General features: G+C 40.0%; 2 protein-coding genes across 5 annotated transcripts in view; one reads left to right on the forward strand and one right to left on the reverse strand.

Moving 5' to 3' along the window:
- The window catches only part of LOC124154687 (tRNA 2'-phosphotransferase 1-like), a 31,336-nt gene extending 21,396 nt beyond the window's left edge, over window positions 1-9,940 (reverse strand). Inside the window, exons 1-3 of one of the 4 annotated variants that reach the window (XM_046528568.1) lie at window positions 9,208-9,461; window positions 8,870-9,121; window positions 8,561-8,786 (exon numbers count right to left, since the gene is read on the reverse strand). In XM_046528568.1, the coding sequence (XP_046384524.1) occupies window positions 8,561-8,786; window positions 8,870-9,121; window positions 9,208-9,225 (496 nt within the window). In that variant the 5' untranslated portion in view covers window positions 9,226-9,461. Of the gene's footprint in view, window positions 1-8,560; window positions 8,787-8,869; window positions 9,122-9,207; window positions 9,462-9,835 lie in introns of those variants that run through there. The other 3 variants (XM_046528567.1, XM_046528565.1, XM_046528566.1) reach the window with 3 other exon arrangements.
- Window positions 9,941-9,971: 31 nt separating this feature from the next.
- LOC124154686 (DNA-directed RNA polymerase I subunit RPA2) overlaps window positions 9,972-16,184 on the forward strand; it is a 155,598-nt gene continuing 149,385 nt past the window's right edge. Inside the window, exon 1 of the mRNA XM_046528563.1 lies at window positions 9,972-10,101. Coding sequence (XP_046384519.1) covers window positions 9,994-10,101 — 108 coding nt within the window. The 5' untranslated portion in view covers window positions 9,972-9,993. The remainder of the gene's footprint in view (window positions 10,102-16,184) is intronic.

The following is a 16,184-nucleotide window of genomic DNA, read 5'->3' on the forward strand; positions in this document are numbered from 1 at the left end:
GAATTCGACAACACCAAGATGCTCTGCCGATCCAATGGCTTTTGGGTTCAACTTACCTTATCTGGCAATAGAATCTTATGATTTTATCGTCTTTAGACTGACCAAGAACACAGTCAACAGAGATTCCAGATAAGCAATGAGTAACACTTAGAAACCTGTGCTCAAAACTATCAAAATGGCTAGGCAAAACTATCACCAATACGCCTGTCACCTGACCATGAGAGTGACAGTATATATGAGCAAGGAAAAATCTCACTGGACACAGCCCTGAGGACGATGGTCGAGTCGGACATTGAAACATCGGCAGTCATGCAGTTCCTGACCTGGTAGCGATACCAAGAACTTTTAATGGAACTTAGGGAGTAGTTTCACTGCATATTCATAAGGAATTGAGCCCAGTAGATCTTAAAAATATATCTCTGTCTCACTCAGTGTCTAAATAAGTGTGCTCTTTATTCTCTTAAGATGGCTACTTCTTAAGACACTGAGGGAGACAGAGATATATTTTCAAGAGTAGAAGACACATCATATTCGCTGACAAAGTATAAACAATGCTAAGCAAATGTAGTCAGAAACTTAATTTAAAAAAAAACAACATGTTAAATAACTTAGGCCCGTGTTCATAGTTGACCCCGTAAGGCCTAGATACGTCATCAGCCCCTACATAAACCGATCTCGGCCTACATATGGCCGTTTTTGGAACTCAACGGCCCCTATTTAATGTAGGGTACACGAACCAGCCCAACACCCTACAAAAACATGGCGGCCAAATTTCATCTGCAGATCTCTTTAATTAAAGAATCTAAATTACAATAGATATTAATAGAGACGAGATCACACAAACAATATTAAAATGTACCGTAACACAGCATAAAGGTGATAATACTACCACATTGTACCCATCAAATGAAATCTATATATATAAAAGAAAGTCGAAAATCGTGTTAGTTAGAACACTTATAACTCAATAACGGCTGCACCGATTTTAGTGACATTAGGCTCTTTGGATTCGTCTCAGCCCCAGATAACATATAGGACATTAAAAAATAAGAAAAGTTCACAAAATAAATTCAACTTTATCTTGGAGATGTTTTTAGGAGTTGATTGTTAAGACGGTCAAAAAAATAAGATTTTTTTTCGTTTTTACTAATGTATTGACTGAACTTTTTAACAATATTTAAAAAAATTTTAATGTTCAAACATGTTAAAAATATTAAAGTAATATTAAAATAATTGAATTAGAGGTAAGCTCAGCTCGAATTGAGTTGTCAACAAACATAACTACCATGTGTGTAAACAAATCTCCAAGCAATGGGGAACATGCACAATTTTTTTAAAGTACTGGAATAAGAAGCTCCCTGCCTCGTATGTACTCGCCGAAAATTTGGCGGATGAATAATGCTTTTTAGCTGAGTTATGAGGCTTTTAAATTAGACCATCATCGGCTACTTGAAAACACGACGTCATCGGAGCATGACGTCACGGCACGGTATCCACTGATGACAGACTGAGGAAGTGGATAGAAAATCGATCTACGAGGGCTCAAATGCAAATTAGGCGAAAATAATTGCTGTTTTAACGTCAAAATGCTGACTGTGAATATTTTAGGTTGCCAAGGCTTTGTTGAAACAAATAAAGGGGATTGTTTGGGGAGATTAGGAAGGATTAAATGAGACTAAGTTGGTCGCAGATTGTGATCTACGTTGGACACCCATATCATTTGGTTGGTGGAATAAGTGTATTGCAGCATGGATACTCAATAGACAAACGTGTGAAAACCATATATATATCGTCTTTAGTTCCTCGCCGCTCAAGTACCTCTATTTTCTCGCCGGAGAAGATTTTTGCTAACAAGGGGAGACCACGAAAGTTGCTCCGCCTTTTTCGATGCCGTATTTTTTATGGCCTTCGGAATGGTGAACACATCCCTGAACTAGTAGTGGTTCCGTTGAATGGGCCTTAGTTTGGCTGTAATTAATTAATTTTCAAGCGGTACTTTTCACAATCCGAATATAGTCCTATGATATCACACACCTACCAAGCGGGTCGGGTGGGGTAGTGGTTAGCGTTTACGGCTGCCACCCGGGGGGCCACTGTTCAAGTCTCCGTGATGGCTTTTTATTTTCTTGCCTCCATTGTGATCATACGGCGTCAACTTTTTTATTAATTTTAATTGCGACAAGCATAGACATGAGACTATTTTTTTATCGCCATGTTGACGTTTAGGTATTTAAGCAGTGTCATTTTCAACGCGGAGAAGTGAAGGCTCCACTTTCTACTCAAAAACATAACGAAAGATTAACGGGGGGCTAAAACAGTGGCTTTTTTGGTAGAAATGACATTTGTTGGTGCATATCTTGTTATTATATTGGAAGGGCTACGGAAGATTTTGGGAAGCGGCGAGCACAAGACACATTTGGTGTAATTGTTGCTTTTAACCCTCTAGCGGGCGCGATTGTTATTGCTTCACAACCGGGCGAATGGCGTACTTTGCCTATGTTATGTGCATATATGATAATACTCGATTTTTGTTAAAATTAATCTTTACTTGTAGAAATTAGTAAAATCTTGTACATTTATAGGTGATACAGATATAAAGGTACAGAGGTGGTATACGGCCGGTCTCCCGGCGTAATTTATACTCCACGTGTGACGGGTTCCTCTTGCTGATCTAAAAAAAATTAGCTACAATACCTCGAACTTTGAAAACTCGCAATATAGACAGTCAAAGTACATTGTAGGAATACACGAGACCATTCTGGCCCAGAATGTACGCACGATGTTGAAATCCTTGGCTTTCGAAGATTGACGTATTTTATACGCTACCACGTCCGGTGCAGGGTCATAAACTTTTATTTCATCCTATTTATTAATGGAAATTATATTTCGGAATGGTTATCTTAGCACATAGGTACTGTGTAAGTAAACTCCCTTTGGAGTAAAGTGAATTACAAGTGTTCGAGAAATATGGCATTTTATAATCGTTTTTTGTTCTTATTAATTATGTCTGTACGGATGTTGTTAGTCGCCGCGAGCCTTTAATGGCATGTGCTCTAGCAAGAGTGGTTTCCATTTTTAATGTGGAAGTTGATCAGTATAAGCAAAGAAAAAATTAACAATTTGCCGCACACCAACCCCATGCTAGTGTAGTCGTCGTATCTCCGTGTTTGAAATGACACTGCTTAAATACCTAACGCCATTATGGTGATAAAAAAATAGTCTCATGTCTATGCTTGTAGCAATTAAAATTAATAAAAAAGTTGACGCCGTATGATCACAATGGAGGCAAGAAAATAAAAAGCCACCGCGTAGCCTTGAACCCGGGTCCCCCGGGTGGCAGCCGTAAACGCTAACCACTACCCCACCCGACCCTCTTGTTACGTACGTGATATCATAGGACTATATCCGGATTGTGAAAAGTACCGCATGAAAATTAATTAATTACAGCCAAACTAAGGCCCATTCAACGGAACCACTACTAGTTCAGGGATGTGTTCACCATTCCGAAGGCCATAAAAAATACGGCATCGAAAAAGGCGGAGCAACTTTCGTGGTCTCCCCTTGTAAGACAAAAATAAGAGAAGAAAGTGGTTGATGACCTGCGTAATGGAGTTAAATACTTTATTTACATTATCAACAGGATGTTTCTCAATGTAAGTGCACTCTTGAATCAGGGTTACAGTAGGGTTTTATCAAATCGCCAGTATTTCTCGGATGGTCACCAAATTTAGGATGTATCCCTCATTTCAGCTTGTAAACAACCCTAGATATGTACCCAATAGTCCACTGATTCTATGAATATATAAAGGAAGGTGGCTATTCATGAGAATAAATACTGATTACGATTAAACCACGGGTAAAATAAGGAATAAACGAGAAATATGTGGATTTTGGTAAGGTAAATTAAGTATTTGCTGCTGTGATGCCCATAAAGTTCGCTGCATGTCAATGCAAATTCTAAAATTCCGTCTCGTATCTGCAGTGGGTTTCTGTTCAAAAACAGGAACTTGAGTACAGAGTATATAGTATTTTAAACTTATTTCTGTGTTTATCAAATACTTTTTTTTACCTTTTCACGATCATTAGGATCTCAACTCCGGCCGATTAGGGAAGTTCCACATGGTAGGTAACTAAGTAAATACATAAGATAGATTTTTAGCTAGCAATGGGTATATTAAATGGGCAATAAATAAATATTTAAAAACGTTCGTAAAATAATTTTCATTAATCGCATAATTATTTACCTGCCTTATTTTACTCCCGCATCGCGCTACTGACGAAGGAATCACTGTTTTTCATAAAATCAGCCGCCATAAGGAAGTCGACCAAAAGTAAACTGAGGTATTGTGCTTTCTAAAATCCCTCTTAAGTCAATTTGTCCTTTTAGGAACTACTACAAAGCTCGACGAAGATTTTTACTTCGATATCTTGCATTGAAGGCTCTACCACTCTTCTCTCTTAGCAAAGTGAGTGGTGTACCGTGCGATGACGTCAGAAGGCGTTTCAAGTCACGTGACTTCAAGCGATATTTGAGCATTTTTTATTAACATTTATTGACGTTTGTGGAGTACTAGGAGAATTTTGGCTTATATATTTGGACTCGTGAGAAAATTTTCTATTCAATGAGACTAACTAGCACGATGAACAAATTTCATGCATGTTCCCCATTGTTGATTATCAGTAATGTCCGTGTACTCTGCATGAATTCAAATCTTTTAACTTTGTAATAAACGAAGACGAAGTCACCAACTATCTATCTGAATATTTAAAGTCCTTGGACGCACCTGGCTTACCACGGCACGATTTACAGCTAAAGGTAGGCTCTGTGTTCATGATCTTTCGAAACCTAAACCAACCAAAATTATCCAACGGAACGTGTTTGGTTATTTAAAAAACTGATAATGAAAGTGATTCACGCCACTATACTCAAAGGAAAATTCAAAGATGAGGAAGCTCTCAATCCGAAGATTCCATGATCCCAACTTATATGCCCTTTTGAGCTTAAACGTATTCAATTTCCAATTCGTGTTGCATTCGTGATAACTATTAACAAATCGCATGGTCAGTCTTTCAGTTTTTGTGATGTTTGTTCTCATGTGTCAGTGAAAACCCATGATTTTCTCTTGGTAAATAATATGTGGCATGTTTACGAGTCGATAAACCATCCGCTGTATTTCTTCCTTCGTTTCAAGGGCGCAGCTAGGAATTAAGGATAGGCGCAGCTAATACTGGCGGTTCTGTAGGGTACAGAAAACTCGCCAAGGTAAGCGAGAGGTGTGGGAGCCCTCCCCAGACATTTTTAGGATAAAAGGTTCAAAATGGTAGGTTTTGTGGCTGTGTGAACAGTTAAATATTTTGTGATTCATCCGTCCCCCTAATATTAATGACCAAATGTTTTATAAAAAGATTCTCTGAGCTTTTGGGGGGGGGGTTTTAGCCCCCAAAAACCCCCCTCGCTGCGTCCCTGCTTCGCTTTGTTATTTTTATTTAGCTTCATTCGCTTTATCTTGCTCCTGATAACAAAACAAAAACTATTGTTTATCAGAAGGCGCTTGACGCAAGACATTAAATCCGAATGTGTAGGGCACACCGCATGCAGCACATTTACGCAGTGCATTTTTTCCAAACAGAGACACTATAACTGGCGCGCCTAAAGTCATTTGATACGAATGCTGCTTTTCTTACACTATTTTGAGCATCAGTCAAACGTCGGTCTAGCGTTGCGTTAACCTGCCCCGTGAACGAGCCAAGTTTACGCTACGGACTTCGACCTAAAAACATTTTTTTACGGTTAATAACACAAATAGCCAACAACTGAATGCGTATAATTTTTATTTCATCAATATTTTCTCATTAATTTATAATAAATCAAATATGATTAAAACGATACAGCCGCTCTTTATTTATAAATGGTGCAACTAAACTATAAGTTCATTGAATGTTAGGCAGTACGAAGTTTGCCGGGTCAGCTAGTAAATAATAAAATTGGCTGAAGTATAATATAGTGGTGTACATAACCTTGTTTCTGCGGATATATACTAATATTTTTCACGTTTGGCACTTGGGATGCTTTCGGGAAACCAATATCTTTTACGTACAACCATAGAAAACGTATTTTCATGCCGCTATTTGCCACATGATAAACTTAACTATGGAAGGTGAAAGCGAATGACGAACCTTGATGATTCTCATGTCAACGATCATATTTGCTCCGTACTTATCACTATCTTGTACATACCGCTTTTGAAGTAAATTAAAGACAATATGATTCTACTTTTGGCTCGACCTGAGAGTATTTGTAGCGATAATTAATGTACTGAAACGGCCAGGAGGACCACACCGATTGTTTATTTACCTTGAGCTGTTGCCCGAACAATACGCCCGGAAATTATTGGTCTTTTCTTAATTTCATAGTTAGGTCTCATTACGCAACCAGAGTGGAAAACTGGTAGTGTGCCATCATCTACATTGTTTCTGAGAACTTGACAACGGAATTACCCCCCTCCACTTACGTAGGGTCGACTGAGAAATGCATGTAGGGGCCTCATGTTATGTAGGGTGGACGAAGAATACTAAGGGCCTTAACCTGAAAAATGTTATTCCAAAAGCAAATCCACCACGTCTTTCTGGTTTTTTAAAAAAAAGCCCTCAGCCCACGGATGGGAGGTTATTCTACAGCCAATTAGATATCAAATCGGAATAATTTACCTGTTGTGCTTATTTTCCATCGCTTGTACAAGAATACACACTTTCTTAGTTCCCAAAATGAAATAGCCAAGTCCTTTTTCTCCAAGTCAAATGCCACTAACTTATGCCTCTCAAAAAACATAGCATATGGTATGATGTTGCAATATGTATACTATTTTGCTAAGAAGAAACTATGCAGCACCATTATAGGCAACAACACCCTTTGTATTAGCTTATCAACTATTCACATTAATTCAGTTTTCTTGACTATTTACAACCAGCTATCAAGGCCATGAATACCTAGGTATTCTAATTAATTTTTAATTTTAAAAGCAAAGGGATAAATATGGGGTCATGAAATGCAGACTTATGAATTATTTGATCAAATATCATTTCAGGAAACGGATAACTTAAGACAATATCAAGGAAAAAGCTTGCGGTGATGCAAATTAATTGTATTAAAGGAAGGACTAAAATTAAACAAAACTAAGAGAGAGAATCTCCATGTACCCTCCTCATTCACTTGCAGAGTGTCTGAAAACCAGGTTTCAGATTTCAATCAAATTAGCTGTTCGCGCCATAGGGAGTCCTGTACATACTATACACGCCACTTGCTTGGTTTGTTATTTGTTGTTCGCCCGTGTGGGCGAGAGTGTGATTGTGTAATAAATTGTTTAATAAACAATGTAAAGAGTGTTATAAATGTAAGTTATTGTTTTCGTGGTTGTTGGAGTTGTGAATTTGTCGTCGTGTAAGGAGGGTCTCGAGCCGAGTACCGTAGTCAATCCGGAGCTGTCCACAAATCTCCCCTCATATTGGGTTATATCAGCAAAATATTAAACAAAAAATACCAGTCAAACATTTACAGATCTAATATATTCCCTTCAAAATGAGGCTTGATCAATTATGAGCCTACTTTTTTTCATAATTTTCTACGTTTCATTTAAAAAAAGCCCATTATACATAATTATTGCCATGATTTTTACTGAAAATTTTATTTTTCTGCAAGGAAATCTTCTTCTGCAATGCAGCAACATCTCATGTTTTCCCATTTTTTCTCACAGAAGCCTAATTCAATTATGTTACTTCCATGTTGCAACATTAAGTATTTCTACCTTGCACCTGGACTTGATTTCCTTTTATGTTTCAATACGGATTCATGTTCCTACAATTCAAGCCAATGTAATACACTAATAATATAATAAAAAATATGCTCTAAAATAACAATTTTCAATCGGTAATAAACCATTTATTTAATATATTCACTTTTCCTTGACTGCATTAATATTGAAGTGAAAAGGAGATTTGGGTAACTCGTAAGAAGGAGATGAAAAGCAAGTGTGGTTCCATTAGACATTTCAAAACTCGTTGAAGTTATTCTAAAATAATTGCTAATAAGTGTTTTGTAGACAGACAAGAGTTTTTCTCTCCTCACAAATTTTGTTGACACAAAGAACTCTAAGGATTCAACAGACTCTAATGCTTAGATGGTGCAGCCTGCTGTTGTCTTAGTCACTGAATATGATGGCAGATTGTGCCATCAAATCTCAATTGCGTTTCAACAGTGGAATAGGAGCACTTTCACCTAAACGTAGAGGAAATATAAAACTCAAGAAATAGCTTTTGTCTACATTTTTGATTGGAAAACAAGCAAAGCAAGCAAAGTCACTCTTTAGAAAAAGTAATGGAAACTGTGTGGGTTGATTATCTCCTAAAGTTGGTCGACTGGAAATGGAATTACAAACCTGATTCCAAGAATTTTACAAGGTCACTAGCTTTAAAATGACATTGCAGTTAATAAAATACTCTTGGATTCATACTAAAATTCTAACGGCCTGAAAATACCAGTAGTACTACTTATAAATATGAGCACCTTCCAATAATTTCTGAACATTCATGAAGATCAGCACATTGCAGTCACTTCGAATTCCTCTTTCAAAACTAGGGTCACCAGGTGCTCCACAGGCGAAGTGTATGTGAGTTCTCTTCATGCGACTGAGCCCTTCCTTCTTAATTTTATCCCAGCTCTTCAAGAAAGTTCCATGCACCACCACTGTTGATTCAGTAATTTCTAATGGGACCAGCTGAAGATTTTGCACCTAATAGCAAAAAGATTTTTTTCTCAATTTTCAGTATATCTAGAAAACTTTTTTCATTCATAGATTACTTTCATAATATTTACATTGAATGAATGACCATGGTTAGCTTTGATTTCTAGTTCATTGGAAACAGGATTACGACGAAGGGAAAGCCTCTGTTTATCCTGATTTTCAACTACTCTCTGAATGTCAACTAGGCTGTACCGCCTAAAGGATTTATGGTTAAGAATGCTATTAACACTAATGTAACCTTCGTCAGAGATACTCATCTGCTCTCTCAGGGCCCCATGCCGTAATAACCATGACAATGCTTTGCTCAAACTAACATCTTGGGGCTGTAATTAGATAAAGAGCACATTGCAAAGATATCGGAATCACTAAATTAATATAAAATTGCCAATGCAAGAAGTGAATTGCTTACATGCTTTCCCGAGTACATTGGCTTCAAGGGCGAGAAATTACTCAAGAATAAAATGACAACACGGAACTGCAGCACTATGGGCTGATGATAACTCCTAAATTTTTAAAGGATCGAATAATGACTAATGAAGAAAGGTTCACGTCAAAATATTGCACGAGTGAAGTGAAGTTGGGAAAAACATTAGAAGTCAGAGGAGCACCCAAAGAACGAATGGAATGTAAAAAAAAGTGCCTGACCAGCGAGCGTGCGAGTAGGCAATACTGCCGGCAGGAATACCAGTGTTGCTTTTAATCTTTTACAACGGTAAACTCTATGGGGTAGACTATTTGATATGCTTTGTTGGCAAATGATGTTTGGACAGCAATATAACGCCGAGAAGTTAGATATAATAATGATCAACAAATATTTACTTTCACATATTCAGCTTCTCCCTATAATGCAGTCCCTAAAAGCCTATTTAACTAGTATATTGGCCATTGAAAACACGCAAGGTTTGGACATTTTCTCGTATGGATAAATTTAAAATAATGAATGAGAGCCAGGAGTAAGATTTCATTCCTCGCTCAGAAAAACAATGAACCCACAATAAATCACTTTTTGGAAATGAGACAAGAGAAAGTTGGCTTACCCACTACCTTACCGATAAATTAACACTCCGAGGGACACGACTTCGGTACTTGTGGTTCTTGTCGTTCTCATGTCCTTTTGTTTTCAACCTTTTCAACACATGCAATTTTGAGCTTTGCGTGTTTGCGTCATCGATCGTCGTTTGTCGAACAATGTGCAATGGCGGCAACCGTAGACACACGTGAGTTTATTATGAAGGATTCAGATCCTTCACTTAGGAACCTAATAACGTCGAACTACCGAAAAATTCCGGAGGTTTGTCATGAGGTGTGTATTTTTGAATCATTGTATCCCAAATTTGGGGCTATTCATCTATGGTAGTCTGTGCCGTACTTGGTCGACCTTTCATCTCAGTTTTCAAAAGTATTCTCTGAGCGCTCAATTAATGTTCCTGAAGGATAATTGAAATGTTATAATTATATTAGTCTTGAGGTGCTTGTATATGTATTGGTTTAGCGGGAACGTGTTAGAGCACTGCGTAAGACCTCCATTCCCTCCTAAGAGGTGGAATTGATAGCTGAGAGTGACAGCGGTCACGGCTGTATTAGAGTATGCTAACTCTTGCTACAGTGCGATATTTAGTTTATTATATAAAGTGACTCTTTGAGTTCCTTCGGAAGCATAATTGACACAGCGTTAGTTAAGCGTATACTGTTGGCGTTGGTATATACGTACCGGCCCATTTGTGTGCAACATTTGGTCTATGTTGTATTCAAATTACCAAGTAATCGTGAAAAAGTGCTATATACCACCGAAAAATCATAGAGTCCTATGTATCAGGTTAGCGGCTAAGTTGGATGACGTTTATACGTAAACATTAGTTTACGCTCCTCAATAAATCATAGGAAGAATCAGCTGCGAAAAAAATGGCCGACTAATAGTTTTTCCTGATTCCTGGTGAAAATATTTCAATTTAATTACCTCAAGTACTTTCATTTCGTGCCTGATTTCTTATGTGGATGTAATCGTCATCACAAGCCAACAATCATAGCATTGGTTTGACGCAGGTGCCCCCTTGATTCTTCTCCCAACTAATCTTTACACACCTACGTTTTTATTTTCTTTCTTATCATTCCTTACGCGTTCCATGTATATTTTATTCGAAGTCCTTACTTTTCCGTTCCTGCATTCTACTTGCCCCCTAAGCGATTGTCTTCGTAAGGAGGCATCATCAGGCCATAATGTCTCAAGATATTGCCCATTGGGTTTTCCTGTATTCTTGTCAAATTTTTACAAGCCTTCTCTCTTACCTTTCTTGGGACTTAATCAATCATTACTTGTTCGATCCGTCATTCTTATGTAGCACCACATTTCAAAAGCCTCTTGCCTTCTTTATTCTTATACTAGGGTCATTGTTCATGGCTCACTTAGAGTAACTTAAAGAAGTTAAAATATTTCTTATGGTGGAATTCTCTCTGTGTCTTGGCAATTATACTAATAGTTTCTTTTTTTTCTTCTTCCATTGCTAGTTATACTGCATCCTAAATGATATTTACCTCTGTTGGATTGGTTAATTCAGTCTTCATTTCAATAAAGGAGATGGACGCAGACGTATCAAGAAAAACTGATTTTAATTGACCACCTTCATGTTCACGAGACAACGTACAACAACTAGTGCAAAGAAAAACGTCGTTCATACGTAAAAAAAGAAAAAAAAAAGGTCGAAAGAATTGACAATTGAACAAAGATAAGACACAGCGATTAATACAAAAAATTCAATATAGCAGCACTCCTCCTTAATCTGGTGTCTTTAACCCCAGTTCACCAACAAATTTCTTAAATTTTGGTTCATACAGTCCCTTGGTCAGAATATCAGCAATCATTTCATCTGTAGGCATATACTTAATACAAATATCACCACTTGCAACTATGTCCCTAATAAAATGAAATCTAATGTCAATATGTTTAGATCTTCGATTGACTATTGGATTAGTTGCAAGTCTCTCAGCCCCTTGGTTATCACTGAACAAAACAACACTTTCTCTAAGATTGAAAAGTTCTTCAATCAAACCTTTTAAATGGGTGGCCTCTTTGCATCCCTCAGCCAATGCCATATATTCCGCTTCGGTACTAGATAGAGCCACTGTTCGTTGCTTTTTAGAATCCCATGAGATTGCCCCACCACTTAGTTTAAAGGCAAAGCCTGTGTACGACTTACGGTCATCCTCATCGTTGCCCCAATCAGAATCCACATAACCAACCACTTTTTCCCCGGTCTTTTCATAAGTCAGACACAAATTCTTGGTACCCTGTAAATACCTGAGAACACGTTTAGCAGCCCTCCAATGACTTTCATCATAATACGTGTTGAATTGACTTAGCTGACTGCAGGCATGGGCAATATCAGGTCTCGAGTTTACCGCTAAGTACTTGAAAGACCCTATCAGCTGTTGAAATGGGTATCATTGCATGGCATCTCCTACTGGCTCAGCTCTCCTCAGCTTCTGGCTCGGGTTGTCACAGGTTTTGCATCTTCCATGCCAAACTTCCTCAGAGTGTCCTCCAGATGTAGCTGCTGGTCCACCGCTATGGTCTATCTTTCCCGATCTCTTGGTATGCATAGCCCAAGGCAGCTCTTCACTTCTCCAAGATCCCTCATCTTAAATTTCTTTAAAAGATTAGACTTCAACCTTTGCGCCTCGGGTTTGCTGTTGAAAAACAAAAGAAAGTCATCCACATAAATAGCAACATTTATAATACAATCATCTCTCAATCTGTGGTAGATACACGGTTCCCTTTTTGACTGGACCAGCGCCTCCTCCAGAAGAGATGCATGCAGTCTCTTGTTCCAGCTTCTGGAAGCTTGCTTCAGACCATAAATGGCCCTTTTGAGACAATGGCACACCTTGTCTTCCTCTCCCTTCTGCACATATCTTTCTGGCTGCTCCATGTAGACCTCTTCTTCCAAGTCACCATGGAGAAAGGCTGCAGTCACTTCAAGGTGGTGTATCTCTAAATCCTTATCCAATGCCATTGAGAACAAAAGTCTGATAGAGGAGCCTCTCACTACAGGTGAAAACGTTTCATCATAGTCCACCCCATGCTTCTGAGTAAACCCATTTGCAACAAGTCTAGCCCTGTGTCTCATAGCTTCTCCATCCTCGCTGGTTTTCACCTTGAATACCCATTTGTTTTTCACCACAGTCTTATCCCTAGGTCTATTTACCAACACCCAGGTTTCATTTTCAAGGAGGGACTGATACTCCTCTCCCATTGCTGCTGCCCACAACTTCCCTTCTGGTCCTTCTAATGCCTCCTGCACTGTTTCTGGGACCCTTATATCATTCAATGTCGCTTGGTATAGGATGATGTCATCAGGCCATTTCTTCCGAATTCTCTCCCTAAGTGGATACCGAGGTACTTCTCTTTGGATGGCTTGCTCACTGTTGCTTGTTTTATTTTCTTGATCCTCCTCTGGGTTGACCCTATCGCAAAGCACATCATTATCTAACAAACTATGGATAGGAACTTCTGAATCCCTGCTCATGATATCTTCATCTTGTACTTGAGGAGCCATTTCTTCCAGAAAGACAACATTTCTAGCAATTATCATGTTCTTTGGATTTAGACGATCTAAAAGTCTGTAATTCTTCGTGGTTTCACAATAGCCTGTGAAGATGAATTCCTTGCTTTATGCATCCCACTTAGTTCTCTTCTCATCAGGGACACGAACAAAGCTTTTGCATCCAAAAATCCTTAAATGAGACAAGTCAGCCTTCTTTCCACTCCAGGCTTCTTCTTGGGTCATGTTTTTCACTGCTTTAGTTGGTGAGCAATTTTTCAAATATACAGCTGTATTCACTGCTTCAGCCCAGAACTTCTTGCCCAAGTGTGCATCCTGAAGCATGCATCTTGCTTTCTCAACTATGGTTCTATTCACCCTTTCAGCTATGCCATTCTGCTGTGGAGTGTAGGGAACAGTCCTTTGATGAACTATGCCACAGTCCTTCAAAAAAGTCTCCAATTCCCTATTCACATATTCCCTACCATTATCAGTTCATGTAATGCTTTCAGTTTTTCTCCACTCTGCTTTTCCGCTAGCACTTTGAACTCTTTAAACTTCGCAGTAACCTCACTATGCTTTAAAAAGTAAACAAATGTCTTTCTTGTGAAGTCATCAGTAAAAGTTAACATGGATTTTGCTCCACCCCAACTCTCATCACTCATGGGCCCACAAACATCTGAATGGACAAGCTGTAGCTTTTGAGACGTCCTGGTCTTACTCTCGCAGAATGACGCTCGCGAATGCTTTCCTTTTATGCATGAAATACAAGGCTCGTCATCCCTTCCTATGAATTTCATTCCAATAGCAAGGCCTTTGGCTAAAAGCTCCATGGACTCCAGATGAGGCAGAGGCGGTATTTACCTTTACTTCAGGAAGTATGTCCAACTTGTAAATGCCGCCCACATTACTTCCTGTGAATTGAACATCACCTTCAACAACACAATTGTCTTTGTCATACACTTTGCATCTATCAGAGTCAAAATTAACGATTAGTCCCTTTTCTACCATCCTACTCACAGACAGCAGGTTTGTACTCAAGTCAGGAGCATAAAGAACATCTTTAATTTCAGCTGTTTCGGCATGATTCACCCTCACTGGAACAGTCCCTGTGCTCTCAGTGTAAATTTTGTTTTTGCTAGCTACAGTCACTTCCAGGATACTTGGTTGTTCTTCCTCCATCCAATCCTTCCTCATCGTCATGTGTGATATGGAACTGGAATCAATAATCCAATCACTAGGGCTTGTAGTGGAGGTAGCTAATGCAGCATAAAGAACTGATGCCTTCTTTGCCCTGTGCTCTATTTTTCCTTGCTTTTCCCATGCTCTATTCACATTCCTACTAACTTTCGTGTCTTTATTAGGTGTAGCGCCGGTTCGCAGGAGAAGGATATTCAAAATAACGTTCGCTCACTTGTAGGTTCAAAACACAACTCTTTATTCTCTCCCTTTTACAACGGGCCCAAAAGCCCTTCTCCCGTTGAGGGCTTCACGCCCCCACCTCCTGGGTTTCCCCCAAGAGTCCATGTCCTGAGTAGCAGACAGCGCTCTGCTACACTGCCCCCTCCTTTCAAAGGCGTCGCGCCCTCGCGATGGTCGGCATAGCTGGAACCTTCGCTGTCCTCGGATCTCGGAAAGTTGGCGCCTTTATCTCCTTACCTCTGAAACGAAAAGAAAAGAGACCACCCCCCCGGAATTACTCCTTCCTCAGAGCCCGGCTTGAAACCTTTGCGGTTCTCTTGTAACCCGTCTGGGATATCGCATGGTCGGCTCAATAACCGCTTCAGCTGGTGGCTCCTCTCTCGCTGCCGGAGTCGCTTGGCCCTCATGTGTTGGTGGAATGGAGAAAAACTTCCATCCACCCCCTCCGCAGACGACAGGTTTTTCCCTCGCTGTCTCGGTCTCTCTTTGCCCAGCTTTTGTTTCTTCCACTCCGTCCGTATTCGGACATTCCTTTTCCGTGTCTCCTCCCGGTCTTTCCTCCCACCTTTTGAGTCGGTTGAAGTGTACCACTAAGCGGCGGCGAGGATTATCCACCTTCTTCACCCGGTACGTGACCTCGGACAATTTCCGTATGATTTGGAAGGGGCCCGTCCAGGGGTGATGGAATTTACGACACTTCCCTCTTGCCGTAGCGGGATCGTGGAGCCATACCCTTTCCCCTTCTTCAAAGGGTGCGCCGTGACACCGGCGGTCGTATTGTTCTTTTTGCCGGAGGTGGGCTGACCCAAGCCTCTGCCGTGTGAGAGCATGGGCTTTCTCGAGGCTCTCTCGCAACCGTCTCACAAATTCGCCTTCTTTGGGCTGCGCCACCCCCCTCTGCACATCAGGGATCCCCCACTCTAACTCAATGGGGAGGCGCACTTCTCTCCCAAACATAAGAAAATAAGGTGTAAATCCTGTGCTGCCGTGTTTGGCCGACCGATAGGCTAGCATGACGGAATCCAAATGCTCATCCCATTCGGATTCCATATCCGTCCACTGGCTCAACATAGCTAATAATGTTCTATTGAACCGCTCGACTTGGCCGTCCGACTGCGGGTGGTAGGGTGATGTTCTTGTTTTTACTGCTCCAATCACTTTACACATCTCTTGGAAGAGGCGGGATTCGAATTGGCGTCCTTGATCAGTGTGGATTTCCCGTGGCACTCCCCACCTGCACACGAAGCCCTTAACATGATGCGCCACTGTTTCCGCCTCTTGGTTATGCATGGCATACGCTTCGGTCCACTTGGTGAACTCGTCAGCGACCACCAATATATATTTATTTCCTGTCTTTGTTTGAGGAAGTGGTCCTAAAATGTCCATGGAAATTCTTTCCATCGGTCCTCCCGTCGGGCAATGACGC

Source organism: Ischnura elegans, chromosome 2 (assembly GCF_921293095.1).
Source record: "Ischnura elegans chromosome 2, ioIscEleg1.1, whole genome shotgun sequence".
In the NCBI taxonomy this organism is placed as follows: domain Eukaryota; kingdom Metazoa; phylum Arthropoda; class Insecta; order Odonata; family Coenagrionidae; genus Ischnura; species Ischnura elegans.